Source organism: Agelaius phoeniceus, chromosome 2 (assembly GCF_051311805.1).
Source record: "Agelaius phoeniceus isolate bAgePho1 chromosome 2, bAgePho1.hap1, whole genome shotgun sequence".
Taxonomy (NCBI): Eukaryota; Metazoa; Chordata; class Aves; order Passeriformes; family Icteridae; genus Agelaius; species Agelaius phoeniceus.
In genome coordinates, this window is record NC_135266.1 from 98,782,244 (window position 1) to 98,799,956 (window position 17,713).

The 17,713-nt window shown below is 38.3% G+C and overlaps 1 protein-coding gene across 1 annotated transcript in view; it reads left to right on the plus strand.

The window, feature by feature from the left end:
• Positions 1 to 4,262: 4,262 nt before the first annotated feature.
• Positions 4,263 to 17,713, plus strand: part of GUCA1C (guanylate cyclase activator 1C) — a 36,246-nt gene continuing 22,795 nt past the window's right edge. The window contains exon 1 of the mRNA XM_054628091.2: positions 4,263 to 4,466. Within this exon, the coding sequence (XP_054484066.1) occupies positions 4,263 to 4,466 (204 nt within the window). The remainder of the gene's footprint in view (positions 4,467 to 17,713) is intronic.

Consider the following 17,713-nt stretch of genomic DNA (forward strand, 5'->3'; position numbering starts at 1 on the left):
TCAACTCTCCTGTGTCTGCTCTCCTGTCTCTGGCAAAAGCCCGGAGACATGCCTAGGGAATAGGCACCCCTCAGTCACCCTCTCTGCTTCCAGCAGCCTATGGCCACTCATTCAAAGAGATTCAACAAATGAGTTAAATGGGCTTTTCCTGCCTGAAATTATCTGGATTTTTTTAACTCATATTTACTTTTAGCCTCCATACCACCTTGTGCTAATCAGTTCCAAATTATAATTGCACTAACATTCTTTTTCCTTTTCTTTTTCTTTTTTTTTTTTAACAAATCTAATTTCTCAAATTGTTTTGCAGGAATGTTTGAAAGAATTCCAGAGAGGCTGCCTTGAGGTTAAAGGAAAATAAGATTTTCATTTCAGGGACCTGTGGGTTTTATGTCTACAGATGAGATCATTACCTGTCACTGTAGTAAGGGGATAAAATAAAACTTTTAAATGGTGCTGCCCTCCTACATATGTATCCTTCCTATGTATCTTTAAGTCCAAATGTTTTATTCCTGTGGCATGCAGAGACTGATGGTGCTAATATATAGCAATGAGAGAGACTTAGTGTGAATTTTGCTTTGGAGAAAAGCTGGGGTCAGAGTTTAGTCTCTTGAAGCTTCTCCCTATAACAGATGTGGATTTCTGTGTACTGATATTGTTGTTCTCATCGTCTGCAATTCTTAAGTGTCAAATGCTTCATTTAACTTTCCCCTATATTTTATAGCATCATCCATAGAAAACTTGAAATTTCCTAGATACAGTCTATCACGCCCTTAAGGCTTTTTATTTCATAACCTATGTTAGCAGCCTTGAGTCTCCATCATTACATATGAAGGTCTAAATGCCAAATGGAACAGGGCTAGGAGGTTCCAGGTGACATTTCCAGGTGGTTCTTGACAATCACATTCAGAGGCAAATAAGCACATGCCTATTTGAAAGAGACACTGCTCAATAGGCAATGGGTTTCCGTGTGTGTAACCATTGATACTGGATTTAAGTAATTGGAACTAAATTTTGTTTTTTACTGTAAACATAAGTTCAGTTTTTTCAGGCCTCACATTTCTGGCAGAATTTAATATATTTTTTTTTATTATTCTTTCTTGAAGCACCTTGCATTCAGCCCTTTGATAGGTGTTGCTTTTCTTTTCCATCTGCCTTTCCTCCCTTTTGTATTACATTGCTTGCAGATCTACAAAGAGAGTTCCCTACCTCTACATTCTCCCTCATTCCACTTCTGGACTTTTGTTGGAGGGTAGTACACATGAAAAAATGTACTCCCCAGCTAACGTGGATGTAGACATGCAATAGGTCTGAGAAAACTGTGCTTTAAATAGAGAAGTAACTTTTCCTCAGAGTGAAAGTGAGGATATTAAATGGCTAAAAAGAACAGTGTTGCCAGCATAGCCCTTCTAATCTGTGTGCACTTCATCACTATAATCCCTTAGTAAAGCTATTCTAGCAGGAACATGGCCAAGAACTCCTTGAAAAGCAGCTTCTTCTCCTACTTGCACCTAATTCTGGCTTCCATGTTTCCATTTTAGTCTGGTTTATTGCACTGCTTCTTGAAGTCTTCTCATGTTTTCTTTTAATTCTTTTTAAATAATGACCTTTGCTGATAAGCATGTAACGCTTGTTCATATGCTTATTTTTTCAAATATTCCACATTAAAATTTGATGGGTTTTTTTCAGATTTATCAAATAGATAATTTAGAATATCTTGATGATTATCAAAAGAGTTATTTAAATAAAATGTAGATTTTTCTGACATTTTTACCTTGTCATCCAGAAGGACAATAACAACAGAGTTCCGAGAGTCTTCCGTGCTATCTGAAGGAAATATGCACATATTCAAGGACTGGGATGGCTTATTTCTTAATATTCCCATTTATGCTGTTGCTTTTTTCAGAAGAAAGTTTGAAAATGAATATGTACAAAATAATTGTCTATGGCTTCTGAAACCTGTGGTTCAAAGCTTTGATTTTTTTTCCTTTGAACACTGCTGTTATTTCGGGAGGGCAGGGGAGCGGGGCAAAAGAATATTGAGTAACATTTGAGTTTTTTAAAACTTCCTTTTTCATTGAACAAGAAATTTGGTAGATATACACTTGGGAAATTCTGTTTTGGCATTTCCAATTCCTAACTATTGAAAATTTAAATTTTATGAAAAACAATAAAAGACTGAAGATTGCTATTTTAAGCTACCTTTCTTTTGCTTGCTGTTCTTTTTTATTTAGATTATAAAGTATTAATATTTAGATTATAAATTTAGATTATTGTTATAATATGGCATTTTTTGCCTGCTAGGGATATTTTGAAGTGACATATTTCTAAATACCAATTCACATGTTTCAGATTCCGGTTTTATTCAGTATTTCATAAAGAAAATCCCTGCTGCTTCTCAGTATTGAAGGTCTTGATCTTATAACGGACACGATGTTAGTGGGCAGCTATTTTTGCTCTGGGGAGACTATTAAAAGTGATGCAAGGAATAAGCAGAGATTAGGAAAAAAAATCACATTTTAATAAAACTACAGTATATGTCTCTGTTGAAGTCTTCTAGGCATCCATGTGCACTTTTTTCCCCCTCCTCTCCCTCCTCAGCAGCATTGCCCTGAATAGGTGCAGACTCTGGCTTATGCAACACAGGAGCAAATTTGTGCTGAAAGTCTGTTCCAGCAACAGCCCAGCTTGTTGCCCTTTTACACTGAAGGCTGATACCTGTTTCTGAAAAATATCTTGCAATTCAGATCTTACATGAGTAGAACATCACAGCTCTTTATTTGCCTAAAAATACTGGAGGACCACATGAACCTGCATGTATTGGCCCTAAACCTTATGTATCAGAGGCAGCCTGCCCAGCTGGTTCTGCCACCAGTGCACACCCCATGGATGCACCACCACAATGCTCATCACTCCTGGCACCTGAAAACCAGGACTCATGATATGTCCAACAGTAGCGTTCAGTTCCTTCGCCATCTTGAGACCAAATTTGTCTCTCCTGACTGGTGACACTGCTTTTGCAACTGAGCAAGCAGGAGCCTTGGCCAGAGGAAGATTGATCTCATGCAGCTGCACAGCACTTGAGGACAATGGGACTGTGCCCTGCTCTCCAGAGCAAAGCTGCTCAAGTGGTGCTCAGCTTCCTCGGGTGAGACATCACTGCAGGGCCACTGGTGAGACCAGCACCTTGGCAGTAGCCTTAGGTGGAACAGCTGTACTTGTACGTTCCATCAGTTTAGTTTCAAACTACTGTATGCCATAGTATCTGCTGTAGGGCTTAAATGCTGTAAACCTGTACATTGCTATGTACTGCAATACAGCACAGCCATTATGACACTACAAGTTTCCACAAACAATTTTGAAGCAGCAGAAGCAGCAGTCCTGCACCCCCCATACTGCTGGCCACCCTTTTCCACCTTCACTTTTTCTGTTCTCTTGTAAAACCCACTATTGTGACACCAGGCAATGCAAAAATGTAAGCAATGTTTTCTAAAGCTAACTATATTTATTGATATTCAATCTTATTGCAAGCTTTTCCATGGATCTGTTCTAACACTTGTCCCCAAGTGCTACCACAAACTCTTCTGCTGGCCTAAGGGAAGGGAAAGGATGGGATTGAAAGAGCAATGGCAGTGGGGAAGCAATTTTCAAGACAACATTGGCTTACAGGAGACTCAGTTGCTAGTAGAACTGCTGTCTAAAGACAACAAGTTTTTTGTGTTTAGTATACAGCTACTTTCAGTTTTTTCAGGTTATCCAAGTCAAATTGTGTTGCAGTTCTGACCTGTAAGGTAAGATTTGGATCACCATATATACAGAAATAATAAAAATGAAAAGTCAGCTGCACAAAATGTATACAAGTATTAAAATGGTTCTAAGTTTTTGTCAAAACTTTATAAATTGTAAAAATAAAGGTTTTTAAACTATCCTCAAAGTTCCTGCCTGTTGCTTTTTCAATATTCATCCAGTTTAAACACCTTTAGCACCACAGATGCCAGTACAAGATGAGAACTGGTATAATCAGTTCATCTGAGGCTCTGCAGACTGACTGTGCACAAAGACTCTAATTAGCTGCTAAAACCACAGGGTACTAAAACTGGGTGCCAGTAATCTTTCTAGGGTGCTATATTTACTTACTCTATCTTGGTAGTGATCTGTAAGAGGTTTAAAGTAGCTCTCAAAGGCAGAGTTGGTGTTTGAATGATCATTGTTTGGAAGGAAGAATCAACATTTGGATGAATTGATACTGAAAAAGATTACCTGGTATGTTTGATGCAATGGGTGCTGCTGGATCAGCAGATGACATTAATGCTATGGAAATTCATCACTGGTACACAAAGTTTATGAAGGAATGCCCATCTGGACAGCTTTGCCTGCATGAATTTAAACATGTCCTAGATCTACATGGACTTACTCCTGAAGCTAACAACTATGTTGAACAAGTATTTCACACATTTGACATGAATAAGGTAAGAATTCATTCTTGACTTCTGGGCTTTCTTATGGCTGTATCATTTGATGCACTCAGAGACATGTCTCAGTGAGCTGCAAGCTCCCTGCTCAGAGGTAATGGAAGGGATTCAATAGAAAACTCCAAGCAGATAACCAAGAATGGCTGGCAAATAATGTTGAATGCTTTGTTCCCAGTATATTTAGCCAACTTGAAAGTTTCATACAGTCATTCTAATACATGCTAATGGTTTCTCATCTTTGAAAACCAGATTTTTATAGTTATTTTCAGTGTGCATTAATAATTGAATTTTTTATTTATATAGCTGCTTGAAAAATCTTTCTAAGGCAGTGAGTGTTCAGCTGGATCCATAGGTATTAATGTTTTCAGTTTATGCAACATAGGCACAACAAGCTTCCTTCTGTCGCGAGATTCATTCTGAACACCTTCTGTGGCCTAATTCGGTATCAGTCAATCCCCCTTTTCCAAAGGCACATCTGTTTGGTTTTGATCCATCATCCCAGTTTTAATGCTAAACATCCTAGGTCCTGCTAAAGACCTGTCCAGCAGCCGTTAGATGCATTGCTGTCTTATGTTATTCCAATGCAGCCTTCGTACAGGTTCCTGCTGGCCACGAGACTCAACCAGAGTTATTTTCCCCTTAAGCCACAGTAACACTTTCTACCAAATGTGACAAAAGGAGTGAAGAGTCATCTGTAATCCCTGAAAGAGTCACAGAAATTAGGTTTAGGCTGAATTGTCAATAATACAAACTAAGCTTTCAGCTAATAGAACATATGGCCCCATCTTGGTATAAAAAAATATATTAAAAAAAATAAAGCATTAATGTTCTCTACCCACATTTTTTATCTCAATGAGTTCAGAGATACAGAATTATGTAATTAATTATACTTATTTCAGAAAATGCTGAGAGTATAAGGTACCTTGTGTGTTTTTACATGCAACAGTGCCTCTGTGCCACAGTTTTATTGTGTTTCCATAGATATCTCCACTCCCAATTCAGCTTTCTTTTTTGGAATTATGTAATTCTTTCTTCCATAATCCTCAAGGACTCTTCCTATAAAATGAAGGGTCTTCCCACCGCCAATTACTGGATGGTAAATCATACTGAAATTTGATTAAGTAGTATCACCTACTCAATAAATGTGCTAATTACAGATGATGAGAAAACTTCCAGTTTGCCTGACTGGCAGAAATTGTTAATTTGCTGTGCTCTTTTGAATTAAAAATTTGATGCATTAAGTTCTCCAGAAAAGCTTTATGCATGCTAACGTTCCTGGACAGCGCGCATGGACAGTGTCTGAGCTCACCTAAGAGCTTTTCCAGTTTAAGTTGTTTGAACATTTCCAGTTTGTTTAAGCATTAATGTTTAAGCATTTTTGCACTGCAAAAAGCCCTTGACACTTCAGTGATCTTGAAAAATGTGGGGAGCTTTGGGTGTTGGGGATTTTGGCTTTTTATTTTATGAGGGAACATCTTTTTGGTGTTGTTAGTATTTTAGAAGTTCCTACATGCCTTTCTCCCAGAACAACTAGCTTATTACCCATGGAGCAGTTTGCTCAAGTCATCTGAGGAATATTAAGATGTATGCCTTAAACTTCTCAGGCTATATACTCATCAGTTAGCCTCCTGCTACCAATCAATCTCTCATCCCTTTCTCTGGTATCCCCAGAACTTTTTAATCAATTGGTGTATTTCCACCAAATTTCAAAGAGTAGGCATTTCAGTTAATCACTTCCTAATGTTTTCATAAAATTTGGCAGCTGGGTAGCAGGGACACACCCACCTGTCAATGCCTCATTCATGCAGAATTAAGCTTTTATTCATTGTTTAAGGCAACAGTTGGCTGACAAAATGATCAGGCACTTGTTTTCTTTTGCCTAGAGAAAATACAGGATGGAGCTGGGGTACCAGCATTTGGTGTTTTAGGAGACAAAAGACATAGTTTGTACGGGTCAAGCCTTTTGTTTTGCTATTCCCAGAAGGGCTTTTTTAATTAATATACCATGTTAGACAGAAAAAGATGCTTCAGTTTTTTATCAGTTTGGAACTCTTCCCCCCATTTTAATGAAATTTAACAATGATTTGGCCTTTAGGGCTTCATAAAATCCACTGTAAAACTGCTTTTGCTAGGCTTAAAACCTCATTATTTAATAATGTGCTCCCACTAAATATCTGATGTTCATTTCCTGTTCTGCAAGATGCTGTAACAATCATCTACTAGCTACTACTAATCTGAGGAATAGATTTTATTGTGTGCTTTCTTAATTGATCTGTTGCTCAGCTGCAGCAATAGGACTAGGCAAAGTTATTTAGAAGGCAGAACAGGAATGGCACATTTAGAATTGTCAGTTAAATAAGATTGTATAGTCTGTATCCATTTGGAGATGGAAATAAAATGAAGAATGGGGCTTCCATTCCCAGAAAAATGGCTGGCAAGTTTTAATCCCTGCCCAATCTATTTGTATATTTTAGTAGTTGGAAAGACTTAAACACTTAGGAAAATGAATCAAGTGAACCAGAATATTTTATTAGAATGTTTTATTAGAATGTTTTATGTTCTTCCTTTAAATACTAATTTAAAAGTCTATTTTTTTATTAAATGGCAAGAGTATACCTACATTATTCAGATACAACACATAGCATCTAGATAAGCTGTAGCTCAGTTTTATTCTTCTCTTGCCTTGAATAAAGTCTTGTGAAAGCCTCATTGAAAACCCTGTGGCAAATGAGAACCAGGATCTCTCAAACAATGTGCCAGGGTTTCATAAGTTTCCTCTTTGGCATTTACACTGCATCTGTTTAGTTAGACATGATGTGTATATTTATCTGCTGTAATTTATGTTTTCTGTGAACTCATTCTGTGGGGCTTCAGGCTGGTTTAGGGGACTGCTTCACATAACAAGAAGAATGAGCTCTGCTCATACCAGCTTGCCCAGAGAAATGCATTTGTGAGTTCTATGGCTTGGCATGGCTTTCTCAGTAACAGTATCCTCATAGTATTTTTGGTCATTCTGACTGCATCAACATTTCTAACGATAGCAAGGCTCAGGCAGAGTACAATGGAAAAGAATTTGTCGTCTGGATTCTGGTCTTAATGCAGAAGTCCAGCTCAAGACTCCTTTCCATGCTTAGCAGAGACAAAGAATCTTCGAGATGACTCAGCTCTTTCCAAGTTAGATGAACCAAGTCTCTCTGCCCTGCCTCATACATCAAGGGAAAAACAACTTACCTGAGTCAGTGGAAACTAACTCTTGCTTAACAGATTTTTTTTAAATCCGTTTATGAAAAAATCCTACACGTAAATCAAGGTTCTGAAGTGGCATAACACGTATAGATGTAAAAAGCCATAATGCCATTTTATTTTGTCATTGAAAATTGCACCATTAGTTTTCTTTTGTTTTCTTCACCCTGTCCCCTCCAAACACACTCTGCCCTGATTTTCTGCATATTAATTTTCTCTCATCGAGGATCAAATTTTCTCTGCTGCCATGGTGGTAAAAATCACTGTCAGATCTATGACATTAATGGATGAGGAAAAGAATTTGAGATGAAATTTCTTGCAGCATGCATGCATTTAGATTTTAGGAAGTGAGATTCCAAGCAAACAACAAACTTATGTGAAGGCAAGCTTCTCCCTGAACCTGAAATTGCTGAAGATGACTCTGTCAGCTTCCAGTTTCTATGATAACAAAAGTGCTATGCTTTAAATATTCAAATTTCTATCACTTTATTATCTGAAAACCCATCACTAAGCCTGTGAACAGAACATGTGTGTTAAGTGGATTATGCAAATGAAGCAATATGATTACTTTTTAGTGTCTCCCCATGCCCTTGCTGTTTCAGAATTATATACATAAAGACATGTTGCTAGTTGTTTTTAACCTTAGGATTATATTAGGAAAAGTACTTATACCATGCTTGGTTTAGATGGGATGTTAAATCGAAGTATGTACTTTTAATTGGAGAGCCATGAAGAATCTGTTTCCTGTAATAAGTTCCCTTCCCAAATTTCACTAGCTCTGATTTATACCCTTTCTTCAGGGGCTGTCATGTGAACTTCACCCATGTTTGTATTTAAATAACGTGATGTTTTCTGTGAGACATTTCTGTGAGATCTGAACATTTTTTTCCCGATGCTAATGATGGTGTATTTTCTATTTCAAGTCTAGCAAGAGTACCAAGGCTGCAAACCTGACACAAGCTCTTATATAACATAAGCATAAATGTTTTGTCTTCAAGAGAGTCCCTGCAGAAGCACCTGAGAACATTTCAAGGTCACTCCAGACAAAGAGAAGGACCCACCTATTGACAAGCTCTTTAAAAATCTCTTAAACGAGTTTGTTTCCTTGTAGGTGGGGATGGATGAGAGCCTTAAAACCCTCAGGTTTTCCCCTTTCACTACGGGTGGGTGGTGTGAATATTTTTGTCTTCACGCTCCTTTTTCAAAATTATTTTCCCCACCATTTCTAAAGTAAATTCTGTTCAGAGCTGCATTTTCAGACAGTTACAATGAATCTTTGCTGGTTTTCTTCTTTATTTTATCATAGCATTTTTTTTCTTATTTAGAAAGCTTGTAAAAGACTTATGCAGCTGTTTTACTTCCCTATTCACCTCTTATAAAAAACAACTTTTAAGGCTAGGTGGTGGAATGCAGGCAGACTCCAATTTTTGCATAGATCAGAAAGATTTTTTTACTTCAAGAAGATAAATTGAAAGAATTTATAAGTGCAGTCAAATAAAAAACAGGACTAAACAGGAATAAGTAGATAGCTTTTGAGGGGAGGGAAGAAACAAGTGAAATGTAAAAAAAGTAAAATTTACAAAATCAAGGCACAAGTATAAAGAGATTGGAAATAAATGTTCAAGGAGTGGAAGGAGGAAATAGTGCCTCACCCCTTCTTTGTACATTAATTGAAACCCTTGTGGAACTGAAATGCCAGCTACGGGGAAAAATTGTTGAAAAGATTGTTAAAATCTTAACCAGAGATTCATTCTCCATCAGAAAGAGAGCTGATAGTTGGACAGAAACAACACACAGGAATAAATATGGTTGTTTGCTCACTGCAGTGAGAGGGAGAGAGGGCTGGCAGTGGCAGCCTCAAGATCCAACCCCTGGAGGTGTCTCTTCACAAAGCCTCTCCAGTGTTCCAGAAAAGCACTGGAACAGGGATTACTGAACCCAGAAATACCAGGGCGCTCTTTAGCAGGAACACGAGCACTTGTCTTGCGAGCCCAGGCCACTAGGCGATGCCAGTGGCTCAGCGTCTGCTCACTTCGGGAAAAGACTTCTGGCAGCAGGAAGGAAAACGTCTCCAATCAAAACAACGGCCCCTAATTAGGGAAGACAGCCTCGTCTTTGAATTAAATGTTTGCTATTGGCTTGGCTTTCCTTTTTCCGAAGTGCTTAACTCAGGGGATTCTATTGCTATAAAGAAAAAAAATTAAAAATAAAATTCAAATTTCTTGCAAATAGCCGTGCTGTGTAGGCAGCTAAAAACAGGAAACCAGGATTTAGAGTTGTTTAAGGATCTATATGTAACATTATTAACTGGAAAAATCCAATTTGTCTAAATTGAAAGCCTTCACAAAAACAACCTGTGGCATCAAAACATTGTTGGGGGTGAGAGTGTATTTGGATCTATTACCATTAACATGAAGATTTCTGGAGATCTCCCATCTGGTTCATCAGCATGGAAAAGTTCCATGATTTTTTTCTTCTTAGTTGTCCCAGTTGGAGCCAGGACATTTCATTGGCCTCTCAGATTGTCCCTGGATGAGAGGACTCTTTCACTTCATTTCTAATAAGACCACTGAAAAGTAGCAGGTTAGCAATAGCAGGGATTGTTAGTCCCACTTGCAGTTCCCTGGAAAAAATTCTTTACAAGTAAGTTTAGGAAAATCAATGAATTCACAATAGCTACTAAAAGAAAGTATTCCTGACTTATTCTCCTGAAAAAGGAGGATGCACCTCTTTGGCAGCTAGAAACTTTGATGAAAATAACAGTTTCAGCAGTGGGTCTTCATTGTTACTTATGAACTAAAAAATGGAAAATATAAAATTGGTATCTCAGAGCACTTCCCATAATCATTGAAACTAAAGGAACGGCACTACAAATGGTTCTGTGGAAAGGGTAAGACTTGTTATTTCATTATGATTTGTTGGCTGGTTATTTATAGGTACAGGCACACTGTAGCATGTGTGGCTAACAATACCCACAAAATTACATCTGTAACTGGTTTGATGACCAAAAAAACCCTCTTAGACTGGGCTCTGCACAACTAAGATAAGCACAGTTGACTTTCTCATCACCAAGATATGTTTCACTGAGCTATTCTCCTAATCTCCATGTCAGGAATAATGAAGCAGTACTACAAAAAGAAATCAGACCTAATAGGCTCTTACAGATGTATTGCTTTAATGGTCACTGCCTTCTTTATCAGTTTTAAAGGTATACAAAAACTCAAGGAGTTAATTGTTTGTGCAACTGTGGTAGGAAGCATACAAGTAATGTGGCTGTGAACTAGCCAGGTTGGGCCAGTGCATGACCAGTGTTTTCAATGAGAGAATAATTCAGCATTTGTGTGTCTCACAATGGTGCCCGGGTTTAAATGCCAGAGAAAGCAGCAATGACCTCTCTTTTCCCCATCCCCACTCTTGAGTTAGTAAGAATTTGTGAGTCCTCTTACCTAGGGCTAGGGGGTTGTGTCCTACTAGAAATTTGTCTCACTGGGGCAAAATCTTTCTGGTTTATAAAGGAGAGAAGTACAGCCCTTAAAAGCAAGCTACATTCTGATGAAGATAAAAGAAAAAAGGTCAGCTTGGTCATCCTCCTTGTATCATGCATAGAAGAAATGCAGAAGAAGCTTTTAGAAGCTAAACACTCATTCAAATTGTTAGAAAACTGTAGAGTAGTCCATAGGGAGAAGATGGTGATGGTTGGGTCCTAATAGTTTGGGTCTTAAAAATCAAAAAAAAAGCAAACAACGAAAAAAGAAAAAACCCTTAACAGTGAAAGCCTTCAGAGGTAAATTTTCTAACTAGGATAGGTCATTTCAGCTTTTCCGGGAGGATAGCCTTCTCTTTCCAAAATTTTATGTCTTGTCCATTAGGGCTGTCTAGGTAGTCTCTCTGAAAACACCTCAACCAGATCTGCTTGAGCTGGGAGGTAGGTTGCATCTACCTTAAGAGACAAAAATGGACTCTGAAGTTGGCTGCAGGTGATGAGTGGCCACATGCCTATGGGGAGTCGGAAGGTACTAGAGGGACATGGCAGGATAGGGGGAAGAAAACCATGCTCTGAAGTCAGGGACATGGGAATGCCTGCAATGGTGCTTCCTCTGGCCCTGCCCACACAGAGCCCCTCTGCTACTGAAATGAGCAGTGGCAGATCTCCATATGCACCCAGCACTGGTAGGATCCAGAACTTGATAGCAATGGAGTGCAGGAAAGAGAGGGATGGAGAAAGAGAGAAATGAAGCAAAGTATAGAGCACAAGCTGAATCACACAAGCAAGAGATGTGGCTTTTTTTCAGAGAAAACACCACATAGAAATTGCCAAGGAAGGAAACAGAAAGTGAGGCCGATTTAGCTGGAGCAGATGCAAGAAGTCAATTGGTAAAGATGACATGAATTTAGACAAAAATCTGTATATAAGCTTTTTATTCAAATATAAAACTTGGCATTTGCCACTTCACACAACAGCAGTTCTCTTTGTTGTATTACACTTCAAAGAGGTAGTGTTCAGCTGCGTCCATCAGAGGGGAAAGATGTGGGTCCTCCTTGCTCCACAACACAGGGATGTAGTACGGGCTGCCTACTACCAAGGTACCACTGTTTTCACAATACCCAAGAGAAAGAGGAAGTCATCTTTATTATTTTAGTTTTCTGCTTTTTTTATATTTCAAGTTTGTCCTTGATCACCCTGCTGGGAAGTTTTGTTTTGTTGTTGTTAGGAAAATTAATCCACAAACATCAGAGGTTTATGTCCAAAAAGGAGACAGAGGAGTCCTTTTACTTTATTCAAATAAAGGCAGAGGTCATGGGGCATTCCTCTGGGGTCTCTCGAATTTTTGGAGGATGCAGCCTCACTTTTTATCCTAATTTCCCAGCCGTGTTTCGCTTTTCTCTTTCCCATTGGCTAAGGTACTTGAGAGGTACAGACTTCCCGAAACACCTGATTACCGAAGATTTCTCTCTAATGTATAACCCTCCCTTTTAATTTTTAATTCTTATGGAATTTAGGGGTTTTTCTTCCCCATTGTTTCTTTCATCTTTCAATATCCAATTTAATTAATCAGCAACCCTAAAGTTTATTTGTAAAAGCAAGTATCTTTTATCATTCTTCAATCAGTGGAATCCTTCCTATTGTTTCTTTTATCTCCCAGTGCTAGTTTTACTTAACAGCAGACTCACAGCTTATTTGTAAAGACAAATCTGCCATTTCTCTCATTGTGATGTGGGTTTTTATTTTTAAAGGCTCAACCTCTATTTTCAACCTCTGTCAAAAAACTACCTTTTTTCACTTGTAAAGAAATGTAAATTACATGATATCTTCTAAAACTGAGAACTTGTAAACCATTTTCAGAGCAGAACTAAGGAATCTGATCTTTTTTTCTCATGGTTCCCTACAGAGACAGTTTTGCTTTACCTGCATTGTGCATTTTCTGTGTGCCTATGTTGTTGCATTGATTGTCCTTGAACCAAAAATCTTTTTTATGGAACTAGCATTTTCAATGTAAGTGTGCAGTCCCAATTTTGTCTGTTTATATGATTTTTTTGATTCCCAGGATATTGTGCAGGTTCCAGAAAGGTTCTTGGCATCTCAATAGATTCTGTAATTTTATCTTCACCTTTAAGAATCAGCTTTGTTTGGTTCAGATAGCTCATCAGGAATTGTTTCACTGTGTTTTCTATACACAAAGTAGTCTCTACACCCATTGCTTCAGCATTCCTTGATATGTCTTTGCTATATTAATTTATTCTGTTTAGCTCCACATTGTTATCAATTTTCTATATTTATTTATAAATAGAAATGCTCCAATGCCCTTGACTTCTGGAACAGATGATTTCTATAGAAATTCTACTGTCTCAGCACATGCTTTGTCTGTAGCTCATTAAGTGCCGTCAGACTATGCAGAGGGTTATAAATTTTTGTCTTTTTGTGCCCCATAAAACTCACCTTTCTTTTTATGTCAGATGTTATATCAACCAAATTATACCGTTCTAGTCCCCTGCTAAAGGTGAGGGATGCTGTGAGACAGAACTGTAAATCAGATCATTTTTTACCCAGGCATTTTTGCTGTCTTTACAGGTGTTTTAGTTATTCCTATTAAGCTGAAGGGATTCTGAAAAAAGGTATTACTTTAAAAGCATTCCAACCTTGACTTAGCATTCTTTTATAAGTCTTTTGTGAGAATGTACAAAATCTGACACAAAGTTGGACTTCTAAGGCCTTTCTTTAAGGCAGTGCAGCAGTCTCTCATGTGTCTCAATCACTCTGGGCACACTTCCCCGAGACTTGCTATTTGGAAGCAACAAACAGAAGTAATGTATGATTTTTTCAGGGGGAGAAAAGAGGAGGGAGGGTAGAGGGATCAGTATGTGTGAGCAACTCCCAAGTTCCCTGTGCCTAAAATGAAATCCAGTGACCAGTGTCTGTACAAGATCATGTGAAGATATGGAAGGGAACTGTTATTGCCCAGGAGAAAGAGAGAAAAGAGGAAGGATGACTAGCACTGGGTGACTTATTGATGGATAGTTCTTATTTTCAGCCTGTTTGTCTTGTTCCTGACACTCTGTTGTCTTGGTTTCATCTGGGATAGAGTTAATTTTCTTCCTAGTATCTGGTACAATTTTTGATTTAGTAGGAGTAATATTGATAACACACTGATGCTTTGGTTGTTGCTGTGTAGTGTTTATCCTAAGTAAAGGACTTTTCAGTGTCTCATGCTCTGCCATTGAGGAGGTACGTAAGAAGCTGGGAGAGATCACAGCCAAGACAGCTGACCCAAACTGGCCAAAGGGATACTCCATACCATGGAATGTCATGCTAAATATATAAACTTAGGGGAGCTGGGAGGGGCCAATTGCTGCTCAGGGATGGACTGGGCATCTCTTAGAGGGCGGTGAGTAATGTAGTTTACACCACTGGTTTGTCTTGGGTTTTATTCCTCTCCTGCATTATTATTATTAGTGACTATATTATTTTATTTCAATTATTAAACTATTCCTATCTAAACTCACTAGTTCTACCAGTTTTTTTCCTATTCTTCTCTCCATCCCACCAGGGGCAGGGTAGGGTGAGAGTGAGAGCACAGCTTCCTACAGTACTCAGTTGCCACTTGAGGTTAAAACATGATACCTGTCTTTGCTGTTTGACACAATCACTGGTCATTTCTTTAAGAGCAGGGCAGGATGGCTGAAGAAGAAAGTTCAGAATTGTCATCAGACTGTCCATCCCCAAGAGGTTGGTCTGCTTTCCTTTCACCTCCCTTGTCCTTGCATCCCCTTCATTCACTCTCAGTGTTCTATCCAGCACACACCTGCAGATGAAATGCCTACACAGGGTGTGTTCCCATCATCTCTCACTCATTGGGATCACACAGCAGGTCTAGGGCTGGGATGTGGTCTCTGCAGAAAAGGCAACACACTGACTATCCACTTTGTTCTATGTTCTTTGCCTGTTGAACCAGTTTGGGCTCAAGTGTTGGCAATGTCTGTATCTTTCTGTTTGGTCTTCAGAGGTTCATTGGCACCTGAGAATTGTCCAAGGTTTCTTACTCAAATGCCATATTTTGAAGTATATGATAATAAATTTGTTGATGTCCTTGTGGAGAGAGCTGAAGCACAGACCATTAGGAGTATGGGAGTCCTTCTCAAAAACTGACCTGATCCTGTAATATTGATTGTTCTCTGACTGAATTCAGACTGGAAAATGGTTGCCATTTTTCATGGGCATTCACCACCTCACAGGACTATGCTCTTAAACTCCCCTGATTATAAATGGAAAGGATGAGTGGCAGTGTCTTGTTTCTGTATCACTAACATCCTACATATTCACACTGTTATTTATAGCTCCTCATTTCTTTGGCCTATAGTAACGCCCCTGAGCTGCTCATCTCCTTGTATAAAAGCTAATCAGTACAGAAGTATTACTGATACCTAACCCCTTCCGTGAGCCTATGGAGGAAGAAGGAATTCAGCTCCTGAAAGCTGTAAAATAAAAAGCAGGACTATAGCACTGACCAAGAGCAAACCTGTTTTTAATTTACTTACCAGACTAAGTTGAGTCCTGTTAAGGAAGTTCCTGTAAAACATTCATCCTCCACTCAAATTCTGTTACAAGGCTGCTGGCCAACACCACGTCTGGAAACCCATGCTGAGAGGGAAAAAATAGGATATGATTTGCACATAAATACAAGATCCCACACAGCATATATATGATAAAAGGTACATCAAGGAGGAATCCAAAGGGGTCAATTTTTAGAAAGGCTTAATCCACTTACAGCAAAGAGGACGTAATTACAGGTATTGCTGTTTGCACTCTCAACTTTTCCATCCTTATTTGCAGCAAAAATTATAAATATTCCTTACAACTATTCCAGAATTAGACTCTGTGTGTTGTTAATAGTTTGTACATAATTCAAAATCAATCACTTTTATAATATCCTCTTTATTTTTTTAATAACAGGCATGTTTGTAGTCAATGGAAGCATGGTGAACTATAATTTGACCATGGTGCTCTTTGCCACAATTTGAAATCCCATCTATTTTAGACTTGGGCATTAAAGGTAATCTCATGAGTAGAGATAGGCACTACATAAAAATAGAAACTTATGCTGTAAGATGTTTAACGTAGCCATTTAAAAGCCATATTAACCTGAGCTGTGGTCATGAGCAAGACTTTGAACCTGGGAGATAGAAATGTGAACAGACAAAAAGGGACGCTTACTGTGTAACAACATGGGCTCCCAAGAATCTGTACCAGATCCCCCTGCACAGATGCACCATTATTACAGCAAATTTATGAGAGAATGTCCATCTGGGCTGCTTAGTCTTCATGAATTCAAGAAACTTTTGGATCTTCAAGGGCTGGATCCACAGGGAGACCTATACATTAAACGAGTGTTTGATATCTTTGATCTGAACCAGGTAAACCTTCTTTTCTTTTTGTTTTTTTTTTTGTTTTTTTTTTGTTTTGGTTTGGTTTGGTTTTTTTTGTTTGGTTGGTTTTTTTTCTTTTTTTATCTCATACTATTGCTTTGTTTGTGAGTTGTAGTCTGCAGGCTCTTTTTTGTGCTATCCTCCCAAAACTGCTCTTTTGGACAGGTTTCCATTAAGGTGCACTAGAAGAGAAAAAGTGAGACTTTGCTTTGAGGGTTTGGATTAGGACTTTGTTAGTACTTTCTAGGGACACTTAAAAAAATTTCAGGAAACAATTCTTAAAAAGAGAGGTAACTTCCAGATTTCCAGTCACCACAGGAGAAAGCATTCCCCCCTGCTGTCTTCTCCCTTGTCTGTATTTTGTAATTCTTGGAGTCACATATACCAGACCACTGAGGGGTGTCCTGTTTGATTACACAAACTGGGTATGTTGGAATGCATTCCCTTCACCAGAGAAGGTCATGTGTGTCCAGATGGTGTCTTAGTGTAGCACCTCTACCAGTTCCTACAGATATCCTTTCTTTTCAGGTGTTTCATAACTAGTTTTTCTAAAAATTTCAGCTTTCCACATAATGTGGAGTTGAACAGCAAGGACATCCCAACCTGTAGATCAGTTTCTAAGCAAAAAGAAAAATGAGGAAATAAACCCCCAGAAAACAGAGTAGAGAAATAGGTATTAAAAAGTAGAGCAGCTGGGAATGAAACTAAAGTGCAGCAAAGCTCAGAAGTCTATGCTGATCTATAGCCTGTGAGTATTTGTAAAGGTATGTTAGATATTGATACCAACCTTGCTAGGGAAGGATGTCAGGCAAACGAAACTAAAACTGGCATATTTGAGACCAACAGATATTTTTATTCAGAAAAAAATGAAAAGGAGCAATTTAAGATGCAAGATTTATATCCTGTGCCCATGGCAATTTTTCACAGAGCTTTACAGATTTGCTGTATTTTAATTTCTATTCAGTATAATGATTGTATTACTTTTTCTAGCATTGTTAAAAGCACTCCGTTTTCATAAATTTTTTTTTTTTATTTATTACCATGATGAATCACCACTATGTTTAAGGAATACTTTTAGA